The 14,376-nt window shown below is 38.0% G+C and overlaps 1 protein-coding gene and 1 pseudogene across 3 annotated transcripts in view; both read right to left on the bottom strand.

Annotated features, from left to right (window-relative positions):
- Nucleotides 1-14,376, bottom strand: part of Stag1 (stromal antigen 1) — a 325,347-nt gene that overhangs the window by 64,691 nt on the left and 246,280 nt on the right. For all 3 annotated transcript variants that reach the window (XM_052718205.1, XM_052718197.1, XM_052718212.1), the window contains 2 exons: nucleotides 2,824-2,941; nucleotides 1,446-1,549 (listed from right to left, as the gene is read on the bottom strand). In XM_052718205.1, coding sequence (XP_052574165.1) covers nucleotides 1,446-1,549; nucleotides 2,824-2,941 — 222 coding nt within the window. The remainder of the gene's footprint in view (nucleotides 1-1,445; nucleotides 1,550-2,823; nucleotides 2,942-14,376) is intronic.
- Nucleotides 8,085-9,965, bottom strand: LOC128097610 (AP-2 complex subunit beta-like; annotated as a pseudogene).

Raw genomic sequence — 14,376 nt, 5'->3', positions numbered from 1 at the left:
GGAGATGATAAAAACTTTAGAAAGTGGGGTCTAGTTGGAGGAAGCAAATCACTAGGTCAATGGAGAATATACCTCCAGTGAATATATAGAAGAATATATATATGGAACTTTTTTCCTTTATTGCTGTTTGCTTCTTGGATTACTATCTCCAATTATCAAAATTGTGTTTTCCCTGTAAATTTCTACCAAGTGTACCACTTGAGTTAACAAAGCTATGACTTGCCATTTGTCTACACTGAATCCATTCTGACAGGAAAGCTGCCTGTTTTTGTAGTCAGTACCACTCTGATAAAACTATACATGTTATCCACAAAGATTGAGAGGAGGGGGAGGTATTGGCTGTATGGCATAAACCTGGGGTGGGATACTACAAAAAAACTCTTGCTGCATTTACCTGTAACTTTATCCTTTTTTAAAAGTTAAGGCAGGGTCTCATAAACATGGTCCTGGTTGGTCTCAAAGCCCCATTTTAGTATCCAAGAGTAAGGAATAGGATTACAAGCACGCTTCTCCATGCCCACCAACTTTATCAGGTGGATATTTGTGACACAATTTTTAGTTTTACACTTGTTATTGCAAAAGGATTTGCTTATGTCTTTCATATCAAGAAAGTTCTTCATTAAATACTTGCTAAATACTTCCTATTAAACACTTATTAAATACTTGCTAAATATATTATTAACCACTTATTAGTGATAAGGAAACTACAGATACACAAATATTCACCTATCCAAAGATTAGATAGCTGCTACATAGAAGAGGTTACAAATATTGCAGTCTGCCTCCTGAGCCCTTAAATACTTAAAAAAAAAAAAATATCAGCCAGGCATGTTAGTGCATGCCTTTAATCCTAGCAGAGGCAGAAGCAGGAAGATCTCTGAGAGTTGAGGCCAACCAAGTCTATACAGTGAGACCCAGGATACACAGAGCTACATAATAGAGATCCTGTGTCAAAAAATGAAATAAATAAGTAAGTATTAATATTTTATGTATATAGGTGTTTTTCCTGCAAGTATGTCAGTACAGCACGTGCATGCCTGGTGACCACGAACGCCAGAAGGTATCAGATGCCTGGGAACTAGAGTTACACAAAGTTGTGAGCACTGGGTGTTAGAAATCAAACTTGGGTTCTCTGTAAGAGCAGCTGGTGCTCTTAATCACCACATCATCTTTCCAGCACCTCTCCCGCCATCCCGAGCTTGTAATCACACTGTTAAAATACTATAGTAGAAGCAGGCACAAATACTAGAGAATAGGAAGGAAAGATATTTTTAGAACTTGGGTCAAGCAGGTAAGACACAAAGATGAAGCACCATGCCATGCATGTATTATTTGTAAAAAATCCTATGTTTAGGGATACCAACACTAGTAAAGGGTCAAAACAGTCTAGACAGGTAATTGCATTTATAAGTTTGCTGTAGACTTTTTACTGACTGAAAACTTACTCTCTTGCCGGTACCCCTTCCCACGGGAGGATGTGCCTCAGCTGCTTGGCGAATTGTACAAACCATTAGCTCTATAAGAGCACTCTCTTGACGGTCTGACATTGCTGAAATGAACAAAATATGAGTGTGAGTGGTTTCATAATCATATCCTAAATTAACACAATGATTTATTAAAAACTGCAAACATTATTACTTATTATGGAGAGTTAAGGTGGACTCTAGTTTTAACATTTCCCTCCCTCTATTTTAGTAATAAGTGGTTCCATCATAAGCCAAACAAACAAAGCACATGAAGTAAGCACTCTCGTCTTTCTAACACCTAGTTTCTTTTAATTCCTTACTTTTAAGTAAGGCAATGATAAAATTTTACTGTATTCTCTTCTACATAATTTCAAATCTTAAAAATTTTCTTTGGCAGGGTGGTGGTGATGCACGCCTTTAATCCCAGCACTCAGGAGGCAGAGCCAGGCGGATCTCTGAGTTCGAGGCCAGTCTGGTCTACAGAGCGAGATCCACTACAGGCACCAAACCAACACAGAGAAACCATGTCTTGAAAAAAACAAAAAACAAAATTTTCTTTGATTTTCCATAAATAAAGACTGTCACATATTTAAGAGGTTAACAATACATTTTAATGTATTTCCGGTCAATATACACATATAGTTTTGATTTTGTTTTTGTTTTTTGAGACAGGGTTTCCTGGAACTCACTCTGTAGACTAGGCTGGCCTTGAACTCAGAGATCCACCTGCCTCTGCCTCCTGAGTGCTGGGATTAAAGGCATGTGCCACCACACTCAGCTCACATATAGACATTTTAACTTATCAAATAATTTATAAAGTACAATTTAGTCCATGTGCTTATAATCTAATCAAATATTTCCAAGTGTTTGATAGACATGAAAATGCTGCAGTAAAGTATCACTAATACATATGTGTTTATGTATGATAAATTTCTAAAAATTTGCCCCAAAATGGGAACAACATGTCAAAGGGCAAAATCTTGAGTTCAAGTCTCTGAACTGATAGGAAAAAAATAAATAAACAAAAGGAAGAAAGAGGAGGACAGAATAGTTTTTGTTTTATAGACCTTTTCCAGGCTTACAGAAAAATACAAAAGATTTACTTTTGAAAAAATTAAACATTAAGCGTATTTTGTGTCTGAAGTCAGCAAACAAAAGACTTATTATATAACACATGGACTTTACAAACACCTTGTGCATTAACTGTGTTAATATGGAAAGGTGCAAACAAGAAATTCTTACTATTGTAGGAATTAAGTTGTTCTATTTAAAAAGACACATGGCATGTTTACACAGAAGATGTTACATTTATCAACGAAAATAAAACAAAATGAAAAGACTTGTCAAAATACTATACCTTCTTCTCCTTGAACAGGTTCTTCTAATAGCAACTCTGTCATACATTCCCAATCTTTCAACAGTTCTTGAGAGCTTTCCCACAGACTGTCCACCAAGTAGGCTGCATGTTCATGTAACTAAAATTAACAAATTGAATGTGACCAAAGTATTTAATAAGAGAACTACTAATAATATTGTGAGTTAAATCATTTTCTTCACAATTAAAATGGCTTGGTCTCAACAGTTCTAAGCCATTCAAAACAAAAATAAAAACCTTATATATATGTGTGTATAGTCGGAAGGTTTCTTGGGTTCCACCTGGCCGGTATATGGCATACCTGTGGAGGTCATAGGACTTGGTGTGCCAGACCTCACCATTCACCTTGCTAGAGACAGTCTCTTTTCACTATCACACAAGCCAGGCAAACTGGCTACTGAGTAAGTACATAAGGATTCTCCTCTTCTCATGCTTAAATGGAAGGTACTATACTATCTCTCCAGGCCTCTGTTTTTCTTTTTAAAAAGGAAATAATTTTTTTCCAGAATTACATTTGAAATACTGGCAGATCTTGTCATCTTAGTTAAGGTAACAAATTTAAGTCTCTCTTATTTCCTCTTTCCTCTTCTCATTTGAGTTTAACTCAATGCACCTCTCATCTCACTATTTTCTATTGTCATGATTCTCTTGCTAAAACATACGTAAGCCCCTTATCTACACTTCAAACACAAACTCTCTTCCACGGCTAGTCATTAAACCTTAAAGAATATTGTACTCTTTAAAAGCTCTTCAGGTAGACATGTAAAGATGCTGACACTGGTCCAGATGCTAATCATAATAATAATAATAATAATAATAATAATAATAATAATAATAATAATAATACTTTCCTACCCTTGTATGAAAGATCTTCAACTTTTTTTTAAGAAAATTTTTTCATTCATTTTATACACCAATCAAAGATCCCCCTATTCCCTTCTCCTACCCCCCCCAAAACACCCCCCACTCCCTCCCACAAGAAGGCAAGGCCTCCCATGGGGAGGCATATCCAGTAGAGGCAAGTCCAAGCCCTTTCCCCTGCCTCAAGGCTGCACGAGGTGTCCCTTCATAGGTAGTAGGCTCCAAAAAGTCCCCTCATGCACCAGGGACGGATTCTGATTCTTCTGCCAGGGGGCCCCCAAAGCAGATCAAGCCACACAATTGTCTCGCCATGCAGAGGGCCTAGTCCAGTCCCATGCAGGCTCCACAGCCATCGATCCAACTTTCATGAGTTCCCACTAGTTTGGTTTGGCCGTTTCTGCAGGTTTCTCCATCATGATCCTGATGCACTTGCTCATAGAATCCCTCCTCTCTCTCTTTGACTGGACTCCTGGAACTCTGTTTGGCTGTGGATCTCTGCACCTTCCTCCATCAGTCACTGGAGAAAAGCTCTGTGATGACAGTTGGGGTATTCACCGAACTGATCACTGGGGCAAGCCAGTTCAGTTCAGGCACCCTCTCCAGGATTTCAAGTAGTCCAAGCTGGGGTCATCCTTGGGGATTCCTGTCAACTTTCCTAGCACTGGGTTTCTATATATCCCCATGATATCTCCCTCTACCATGGTATTTCTTCATTGCTTTCCCCCTCCATCCCTGTTCCAGCTCAACCATCCCATTTCCTTATGTTCTCATTCCCCATCCTCTATCCTCCATTGCTCACCCCTTACCCCCAGTTTACTCATGGAGAAAAAGATCTTCAACTTTTGAGGCTAGTGATATCTAGCTAGTTAACACTTGGGATTATATTTTATAAATTATAGATCACAACTCATTTTGAGTTCTTAAACTAATTTAATTCACTGAGAGAAAAGTTTAAAAAATGAAGCCAAATAGAAAAGCACACATAAAGGGTAAATATTATTTTAATGCTGGGAATTGAACCCAGGGCATTGTGCATATTAGGCAAGATTTCTACTACGCTACCTTTCCAATCCTTAACTGTTCTTTGTTATTTATGCTTGTACTTGTTTCCTCATCAGTAGTGGTATCTCTTAAAGTGTGGATCATCTTTCCAGATTTACTGGCTATCTACCGCTATCTAGGCACAGCTGACATTTAAACTGTGTTTTTTCTCCTCATTAATTAATCTTGTTGTAAATCTGGATGATCTGTGTGTACTGTTCTGTCTTCTTTTAACTTAATTTTCTACTTTATTTCTACTGCATTTAAAGTCTTACACATTGACTCCAGAAATACCTTAGAAAAACCACATTCTCACATGTATGCATGTGAGGGCGGGTGGACACACCCCCACACCTCCACCTCTCAATGAATTGTCAAAACCAGAGGAGGTAATACTAATTAGCATTTTTGCTGAGGGGGATTGTAATGGGACATCTTTAAACTTTTTAGTCACCCATATTAAGGAAACTATTCCTCAGTCATCACTAATCTAATCCCTAAGGTGACAAGAACAAATCGTATACAACTTGGTGTCAAAGATAAAAAAAGAAACAGGAAAACAAAAGTACTGAAATATCGCCATTAAACCTATGGTAAGGAAAACACTTGTTGAGTAGGTACAATTTTAGTTAGGGAAGATTTTGAAACAGTTCTGGATATTTTAAAACTGTTGGCAGAGACAACAGCACAGCAATGTGATAGGTACTTAATGCCACTGAATTGTATACTTCAAAATGTATAGTGGTACTCAGATTACCACTATAAAAACCCAAGCTGACTAAATATATTCTTATGCTTGACTAAGCACATGTATATTGCTGTAGAGAAGGGCTATATCCAGCAGATTATAACTTTTAAAAACAGAAGCCATGTCTTTCTGTTTCCTTTAATGCTACTGGTCTTTAATTCCGATTTAACTTTGATGATTCCATCCTTGCCTTTTTTTCTAAGTACTTGTTATGTAGGCCATTGTTTTTAAACATTCTGTAATATTCTAAGATATGTTTTTAAGTAGCATTCAGCTGTTTTAATTTTCTTTATTGCAACTTCAAAGGACAATGTTTTTTAATAGGTCATGCTAGTCCGTTTATATTTTCCGGCATAACCAATGGAAGAAATATTCTTTTTCTCCCCCACCCTCCAGTAACACTTCCCTTAAGTATCTGTTGCCTTTTTTCTGCTTTTGAAATGAGCTTTCAATTACAAAATATCAAACTACACTCAAAGGAGAGAGTAGAAAAAGCAAACCAATGGCATAGTATGGAGAAGCTATATGTGAAGACAGAGGAACAGAGGCCAAAGGGACTGAAACAGTGGTTACAAATGTTCACAGGAAGCTAAGCCATCCAACAGGGCAAACACTAATGTTAGCACAGGGTAGAGACTGGTCACTAGGTGTGTGTCTGGGTGTTGCAGAATTTGAGTTCAGGTTCTATATGAAAATAGAATTTTTTCCAGTTAAGAGCTCTTGGTTTGCACTGATTGCAAGGTGGCTGGACCAGTTTATGTCTTTTAAAATGCTATAATTGAGTTCATAGATGAACTGAGACTCTAGCAGCTCCACACTTCAGGGATGGTGTATAATTGGGGCTGAATATATGGTTTAGCCAAAATCCAAATGCCCTTTCACATTCCTTTTAGTAACAGAATAAAAACTGTTTTGTAACTTGCTGGAAACAGTGTAGGCATCTAAATAACATTCCTTAATTTGAAACTGGAGTTCATTTTCTTGAGAATGCCCTTGTATGTTGTAAAGAAGACCTGAAGCTCCATTTTGCTATCTTCTATATTATAGAATCTATAAAAAGCACATTGAATGGGATGAGGCAGTTGAAACAGAAGACATCAACAATGTTTTAAGCAGGCACCTGCAAGTTATTCAGAGGTTCTATCTTTATGACAGAGCTCAAGGTCCCGAAAGGCAGGAACATAAATGCTCTGGTTTGGCAACAGTAGAGTATCATGGCCCAAAACATGCTTGGGATGATATCAAAGCTATTCTTATTAAATTGTACTGCAAAGTCTGTCGCATGATGAGGACCTTTATTGGTGAAATTTGTTTCCATATAGATGTGCCCATGGTGAGTAAAAGTCACCTAAATTGCCAAGGCTTTAGTGTTTTTTACAGGTAACTAGACTGACTTAGGAGCCACATACCCACCAGGTATCATTCCTACCCCGTGGAAAGTTTAAACTTGCCATTTGATTCACTGTGGATCACAGCAGTAGGTGAAGGAGCAAAGTTTGCAGGCACTAGTTGATGGAATGAAGAATTACCTAGCAGACTATCCAGTCCTCCTCCCTAAAATGATCTAGAGCTCCTGTCTACATACAGGACACCTCTGATACATTAACTGAGGGACCCGGGTCAAGATTTAAAAGACCTCCCAGATCACCTTGAGAGGGGATGACCTAAGGCTGTTCCAGGTGGTTGCAGTGGCAGTACCAACAGGGCTGCCACCTGCACCAGTGCTCTCATGATGAATGAGCTTATGTTTGCAATGCATGCCATGACTCCCTTCTGCAAAAGCATTTGGAGGTTTATGGCACACAGTGGCCAAGGAATCAGTGTGGCAGATTAGCTCATCCAGAAGGACTGGCCTAAAGAGGTCTGTCTCCGTGTGAGATCAATGTTTTCTCAGAGACTACTTCTTTGGCTGTCACAGGTGAGCTGAAAGAAGGTGACAATAAATATAACCCTTATTTTCAAGGTCAGGATTATCAAAATACTATGTGTACAAGCTTAGGACCTATTGGAATAGCTCTTCCATTTCTGATAGTTTCTTGAGAAACAGCTTCACTAAGGTCATAAATAGAGTGGGCTGTACCTGGGTACTTTCAGGACCTCCACCCCTCAACCCCCAAGGAAGCTCTCTAGAAACTCATCTGCATTATTGATTCTTTCAGTATAATCTCCTATAATTCATGGCTGCTCAAGAACTGGGGTCATCCATGGAGTCCAAGTTCTCAGTGAGAATGGCAATGATAATCTCATGCTTGGTGTACTTGCAGAATATATTCCTGATGACAACTACCAATTGGATAACTTAATTTACTTTGGTCTGAATTAGATCAAGCAATTTGCTTACAAGGGTGTTCTGCTGATGTCATATTGTCCAATGGCCTGAACAGCTTTGGAAAAGATCAACATCTACCTCAGGTATATATTCCTTCAGCTCTGCCAGAACCTGAGCAATGTTGCTTGAGATGTAAGAGCAATCATGATGTTTAACTTCTCTATTTTAACATAGATAGGATCCTTGTACTTCACAAAAAAGACTTTGGTGGTTTTTTTTTTTGGTCTTTTGTGTGTTTTTTTTTTTTTCCTTCCCCTTCAACATTTTAGGCCTTCTCTGGAAAATTAGGTTGTTATTCCTCAGGGCAGTATTATGGCTTTCCAGATAGCATGGTGACAAGTGGAAGGGATACTTCTTCAGTAGCATATTATAGTATTTGGGAGTCTTTGGGTGACAATTTCAGAAATTTCTTTAGGATGTCTACTGCTCAAAAGCACCACTGCTGAGTCGGCATGATTGTCCAGGACTTACTTCCTCACAGATACTATTGGAATTTTCCCAGGGGCCTGCCTTGAGAAGATTTCTTCCAGAGTCCAGGGGAAGATGCAATGTCTAGTGTGGGGTTATCTGAGGGAAAAGAATCTATGTACTTTAGTTTCTTATGTCTGTTTACTTTATTTCTCTATAACAAACTTGTATCTATACAGCTTCAGTTCTGTCCTGACACTCAGTTCCTCTCTGTCCCTTCTTTTTCTGTCCTCTCATAGTTTTAGTAAGCTCCAACGCTTTCAATCTCATCTTCATCTTCAGTTGCTCCGTCCATACTCATTTTTTCTCTTTCTACTCTCCTGACCTGAATCAACCTTTATTCTCTACAAAAGATCTGCCTTGTTCCTTTCTCTCTAACCATGTGAGACTGCCCTACCATATACAGAAACTCTGCCTTATTCTCCTTTCCTCTGGTCACCCAACTCTCTGACCAGGAAATCTGCCTCCCCTTCCATGCACTTGGATATGCAAAAATCCTTTGCTCTGAGTTAAATGCTCTGGAATGCCATTTGGCCAGTCTGGGGAAGGAAAGTCTGAGCTTTATTTGCACAAGAAACAAAACTACGCATATACAGTCCACCTGTCTTCTAGGCTCTGTAGGGATGTTACCTAGTAGATCAGCAGTAGGTCTGAGAAGTTTATACTATTTGCCATATAGCCTAGAAGTATATGAGCGCACAAGAATTTCATAGCAGAAGACAGATATATCTTTTTTTTAGTTTTTCGAGACAGGGTTTCTCTGTGTAGCTTTGCACCTTTCCTGGATCTCGCTCTGTAGACCAGGCTGGCCTCGAACTCACAAAGATTCGCCTGCCTCTGCCTCCGGCCAGCCTCTCTGCCTCCCGAGTGCTGGGATTAAAGGCGTGCGCCACCACCGCCTGGCCAGATATATCTTAAAAGCGGAATAACACCAAATATTCCCTGATAAATGACTTTCCTCTAGAAAAATTCCTTGATCTTTCTAGGTAAAGCTTTATTATATACAGCTGAATCTCTGTAATATAGTCTTGTGGCTTGCAGCAAGATACTGATTTTTCAGGTCATCTTTATGGCTGTAATTTGATAGCCTGTCAAGTATGAAAATCTGGATCCATTCAGTGCACTCATTCAAAAAAGTGAGAAGTTAATAGATAATTTGTTGTTTCAGAGTGACTAAGTTGCTGATTGGCTAAGACTCAACTGATCTCAGACAATGATGCTACAGTATTAGTCATCATTACTGGATTTGAATTTGCTAAGAGATTCCACAGAAAATATAGAAGTCCCTGATTTTCCATTTGTTCATTGATAGCACAAAATTTTGCTACATAGATTGCTGTCATTTTCTTAACATAGGGATCTTTGTTCTTTAAGCACTTTTGGAAGGATTCAGAGAGATATTCTGTAATCTTGTTTATCTTGGTGCCAAGACTAAAATCACAGGACTTAGATCTTCACAAATCTGTTGACAGCCATGATGGTCATGTCTGGATGACTTTTGGCATAGTTCATTAAATAGAGGTACCCAAACCCTTTGCTCCAGGTTGTCAGTCTACATACACTATATCTAGAGAAAGCTAACATCTTCTTGACTGTCAGTGGCAATCACTTTCTCCTTTCTTTGAGTTTGGCTGTTTGTTTTTTCTTTCTTTCTTTCTTTCTTTCTTTCTTCCTTCCTTCCTTCCTTCCTTCCTTCCTTCCTTCCTTCCTTCCTTCCTTTCTCTCTTTCTTTCTTTCTTTTTTTTGGTGGGGGTTACAGGAGGAGCTTGAGATGGGATCTCACTATGTATCTCTGGCTGTCCTGGAACTCACTAGGTAGACCAGGCTGACCTTGAACCTCAGAGACTTGCCTGTCTCTGCCTCCTGAGTGCTGAGATTGAGGTATATGCCTCTACGTCCAGCTGAGTTTGGCGTTTAATTCAAAGATTTCTTCCTTTTTAATTAGTTGTGAAGTACTTGAAATCAGTCTTGATTCTGGATCTAACAAGCACTAGAGGCAAGAACAGGGAGGCAATGGCAGCCAGAGAGCCTAGACAGGGTGATATGTGTAATGGGTTCCTTCTCACCACAATTCTTTCTCTAGGTCTGAATATTGTATTTTTCATTCAGTTTATTTTTTATGTATTTTTCTATTATTAGGCTTGCTGCACATTTTCTTTATTTAATTAGAATATTATGCTTCTACAGTTTTGTATTAAATATCAGTCAGACTTTATAAGCTTAGCCTCAAAACTTTAGACTTAGTTACCAAAGATTCCTACATTCCTGTTTTTCTTTTATTATATTTAAATTTCATTTTGCTAAAAAACATTCTCAATGATAGAGTTCGCAATATAGAGTTCGCAGTTAGAAAACATATCCTTTGATAACTCCACTGTTCCACTCTCTACAGAGTTCCTGTTAGACAATACAGTAAAACTGTAAATTTGTACTTGCTGACTATTCATTTTCTCTCATACTTGAACTTTTGCTTCTTAAATGTTTGAATTCTACTTTAAGCTCTCTTCCTCTTTCATAAAATTCTCTTCTTATACTTTGGGATATGAATTATGTTTTTTCATTAATATACTGTCTTTATGTTTCTTTTTCAAGCTTCAGATACTCTTTTTTGTCAGTTCATGCCAGTAAGCTTAATTTTAAGACCCTGGCTTCCTCAGATGACAGAGAAAATAGAAAGAGGAGAATCTGTAATCACACAGAATTTCTGTTAGTGATATACATTTGTAAGCAAATAATTCTCTGTCCCCCGGGTGGACATAAAGTACCTGAGCATTCACTTTATTTCTAAGACACACTGTATATATCCTAAATGCCCTGGACTAGCAGTTCTAAAGGAGTAAACATGGCAGCTATTTAATTACTATGTATGTTATGTATTCAACAGTCTCTGCTGCCCTGATCCTTAGTGTATATTTTTTGAGCAAAGTCTTAGTTAATAAAGGAATGTTCTATTTTTGCTCATGAGGATGTAAATCATTTAGTGTTAAAGTGTTGTGTTGCTCTTTTCTCATTTATATTTTATTGCTTTTACAGTCTTTATCTATCTGGAAACTGGTAATGACCCTTTAACTTAACTAATTTAGCTGGAATTGAAGACATATTTCAATTCTTTTAACTAGTATAATTCTATTAACATCAGTATTCTTTAAAAAAAATTTTAAAAATATTTGAGGGCTGGAGAGATGGCTCAGTGGTTAAGAGCACTGGCTGCTATTCTAGAGGACCCAGGTTCAATTCCCAGCACCCACATGGCAGCTCACAACTGTCTGTAACTCCAGTTCCAGGAGATCTGACACCCTTACACTAATGCACATAAAATAAAATTAAATGAATTATTTAAAAAATATTTGAGTGTTTTGCCTATATGTAGTTATATGTACCACATGTGTGCCTAGTGCCCTGGGAGGCTAGAAGATGTATGATACTCTGGAACTGGAGTTACAGATGGTTGTGAGCCACCATATGGATGCTGGAAATTGAACCTGGGTACTCCAGAAGAGCAGCACATGATCTCTATGAGCCATCTCTCCAGCCGCAGAATCAGCATTCTTATAGATGATTTTCTTTTCCATGCTTTATCATTTAGCTCTGGTATACTGTTACCATTCTTATCACAAATTTTGTTTATATTAATCAATATTCTTATTGTAGTAGAGTAAATTTGATAATTTACTCATCTTTCTGACTGTAAAGAGATGATGATACAGTACAGTGCTGTAGTAGTCTTTATTGTTAATTTGACTGGATTTGATACAGCATAATATCAGGTTATGGTACAGTTACTGCTCAATAGTCTTTGCCAGATCTATGGAGAGAGAAGACAGAAAAAAGTAGTTTTGGGGAGGAGAGAAAAATCAAGTTTAAAGCTCAAGACAAGGCTTGTGTGGAGAAAACTACTTTAACAAAGTGATTAGCATACTGGGACAACAGGAAAGGTATTCTGAAAGCCATATCTAACCCACTAAAAGGTTAGCTTGTAAAAATGCAAATTCATTTGAAGGAAAATGCTGATCAAAGGGTTACATGCCTGAAAACAACTGCCTAATGAAGTGTTTATATATGCTTAGCTGCTAAGGCTACCACTGCTAAGCTGCTACCACTGCAGCAATGGTAGAAGGGGACCAGATGACATCTCCAGCTGTCAGAAGACCTTGGCAACATCATTCACATGGTGCTAGTATAGCAAATACAAAAAAATGTAATACTTACAAGGGCATGGAGGTTTCTAGTAAGGATTCAAAAAGGCTCTGAGCCTAGGTAAAGTGTGGAAGGGTAAGAGTCCCTGCAAGGAGGCCATCTTTTGAAGCTGCGGTGAAGTTCAAGTTGCAATAGAGACTGTAAAATGTCGGAGATGCCAGGAGCATGCAAACTGTGTCAACAAAAGCTTCAGGCACAAGTAGTACTAGCCCAGTGGAGAGGGCAAATGTGTTACACAAAGCAAAAATATAGAGGAGTAGGCTACTTAAGTCTGTGAGAACTTGGGTGACATAACACAGTTGCCAGACACTGAGCACAAGGTTTGGTTACTGCACTGTTCTGTTTTGGTCTGATCTTTACTTGTTATACCAATATTCCTACCTCTTAGAACAGAAATGCTTATTTTTTGCCTTTGAATGTTGCAAATATATAATTTGCTTTATTTTATAACGGCTCATAAGTTAATTTTGTCTTGACTCTCAGAAAAGATCTTGGACTTTTCAAGAGCATTCAGACTGTTGACTATTATGGGGACTTTTGAAGTTGGACTGAATGGATTTTTGCATTATGAGACAGATATAAAATTTTGAGGGTTTGAGGTGGAATATTATGGCTTAAAAGTGATGTATTTGGGTGTCACATTAACAAGGGGTGGCATGATAGATAATCTTGTAGAATATTAATTTAAGATGTGTTACATTTGTTTATGCTGTGGAATATTTGTTTAATAATGCAAAGATGTGTTACATTCTTTTATGTTGCATTTGTTTAACTCTACGAAGCTGTGTTACTTTGCCTGCCCCAAATACCTGACTGGACTAATAAAGAGCTGAATGGGCACTAGCTAGACAGAGGATGGATAGGTGGGGCTGCCAGGTAGGGAATAAATAGGAGAAAAAAAGGAGGAGGGAGAAAAGCAAGAAAAGGAGAAGAGATGTTGGGGGCTATCCACCTAGTCACCCAGCCACCCAGTAAGACACAAAATACGAAAGGAAGAAAAGATACACAGAAATAGAGAAAGGAAAAAGCCCAGAGGCAAAGGTAGATGAGATAATTTAAGAAAAGCTGACTAGAAATACGCCAAATTAAGTCTGGGCATTCATCAGTAAGCATAAGCCTCTGTGTATTTATTTGGGAGCTGGGTGGTGGGCCCCCAAAGAGCAAAGACTAAAATAAACAAAAAACAAAAAACAAGATAATCTTCATAGTCAAACTGAGTGGATTTGAAATTACCTGGGAGACAGGTAAGATTGTGTCACTGAGGAACTTTATTTAGAGAAGTTTAACTGAGGAAGAAAGAACCATCCTATGGACTGGGAGGTAGACTGAATACAAAGGAAAATTTAAAAACCAAGCCGAGTACTACCATAGTATCTTTCTGCTTCTTGACATCAGAGGCCATGTTAGCAGCTGCCCCATTCTCCTGCTGTCATGGCCTCTGCCACAATGGACTAGATCTTAAATCATGAGCCAAAATAGCCTTCTTCCTTCTTTAAGGTACTTAAGTAAGGTATTTAATACAATATCTGACAATGAGAAAATAAGTGCATTCTATTAAAACCAATAATTAGTAGTTACAATTTTATTGAGTATATCAAAAAATCATCAGTTAAAAATTTAATGAGTATATAAAAAGAGCAAGATTATGTATCAGCTCATTTTCTGATTAAGTTTCAAATTCATCAATATCAGTAAGCTAGAGCTACATTGTTAGTCAGGGATGGGCTTGATATAATGTTTAGCATATTTTGTCTTTAGACATGTGACAACTACAGAACTTGATTTCAAATTAATTTGAACTACCATATGCTGTGGGATGGTCTGTATGTCAAGTGTGTTGTTGATTGGTCAATAAATAAATCACTGATTGGCCAGTGGCTAGGCAGGAAGT

Source organism: Peromyscus californicus, unplaced genomic scaffold (genome assembly GCF_007827085.1).
Source record: "Peromyscus californicus insignis strain IS unplaced genomic scaffold, ASM782708v3 Scaffold_11__1_contigs__length_118956290, whole genome shotgun sequence".
NCBI classification, from domain to species: Eukaryota; Metazoa; Chordata; class Mammalia; order Rodentia; family Cricetidae; genus Peromyscus; species Peromyscus californicus.
Note: the sequence above shows the minus strand (reverse complement) of the source record. Positions and strands in the feature narration are given on the sequence as shown.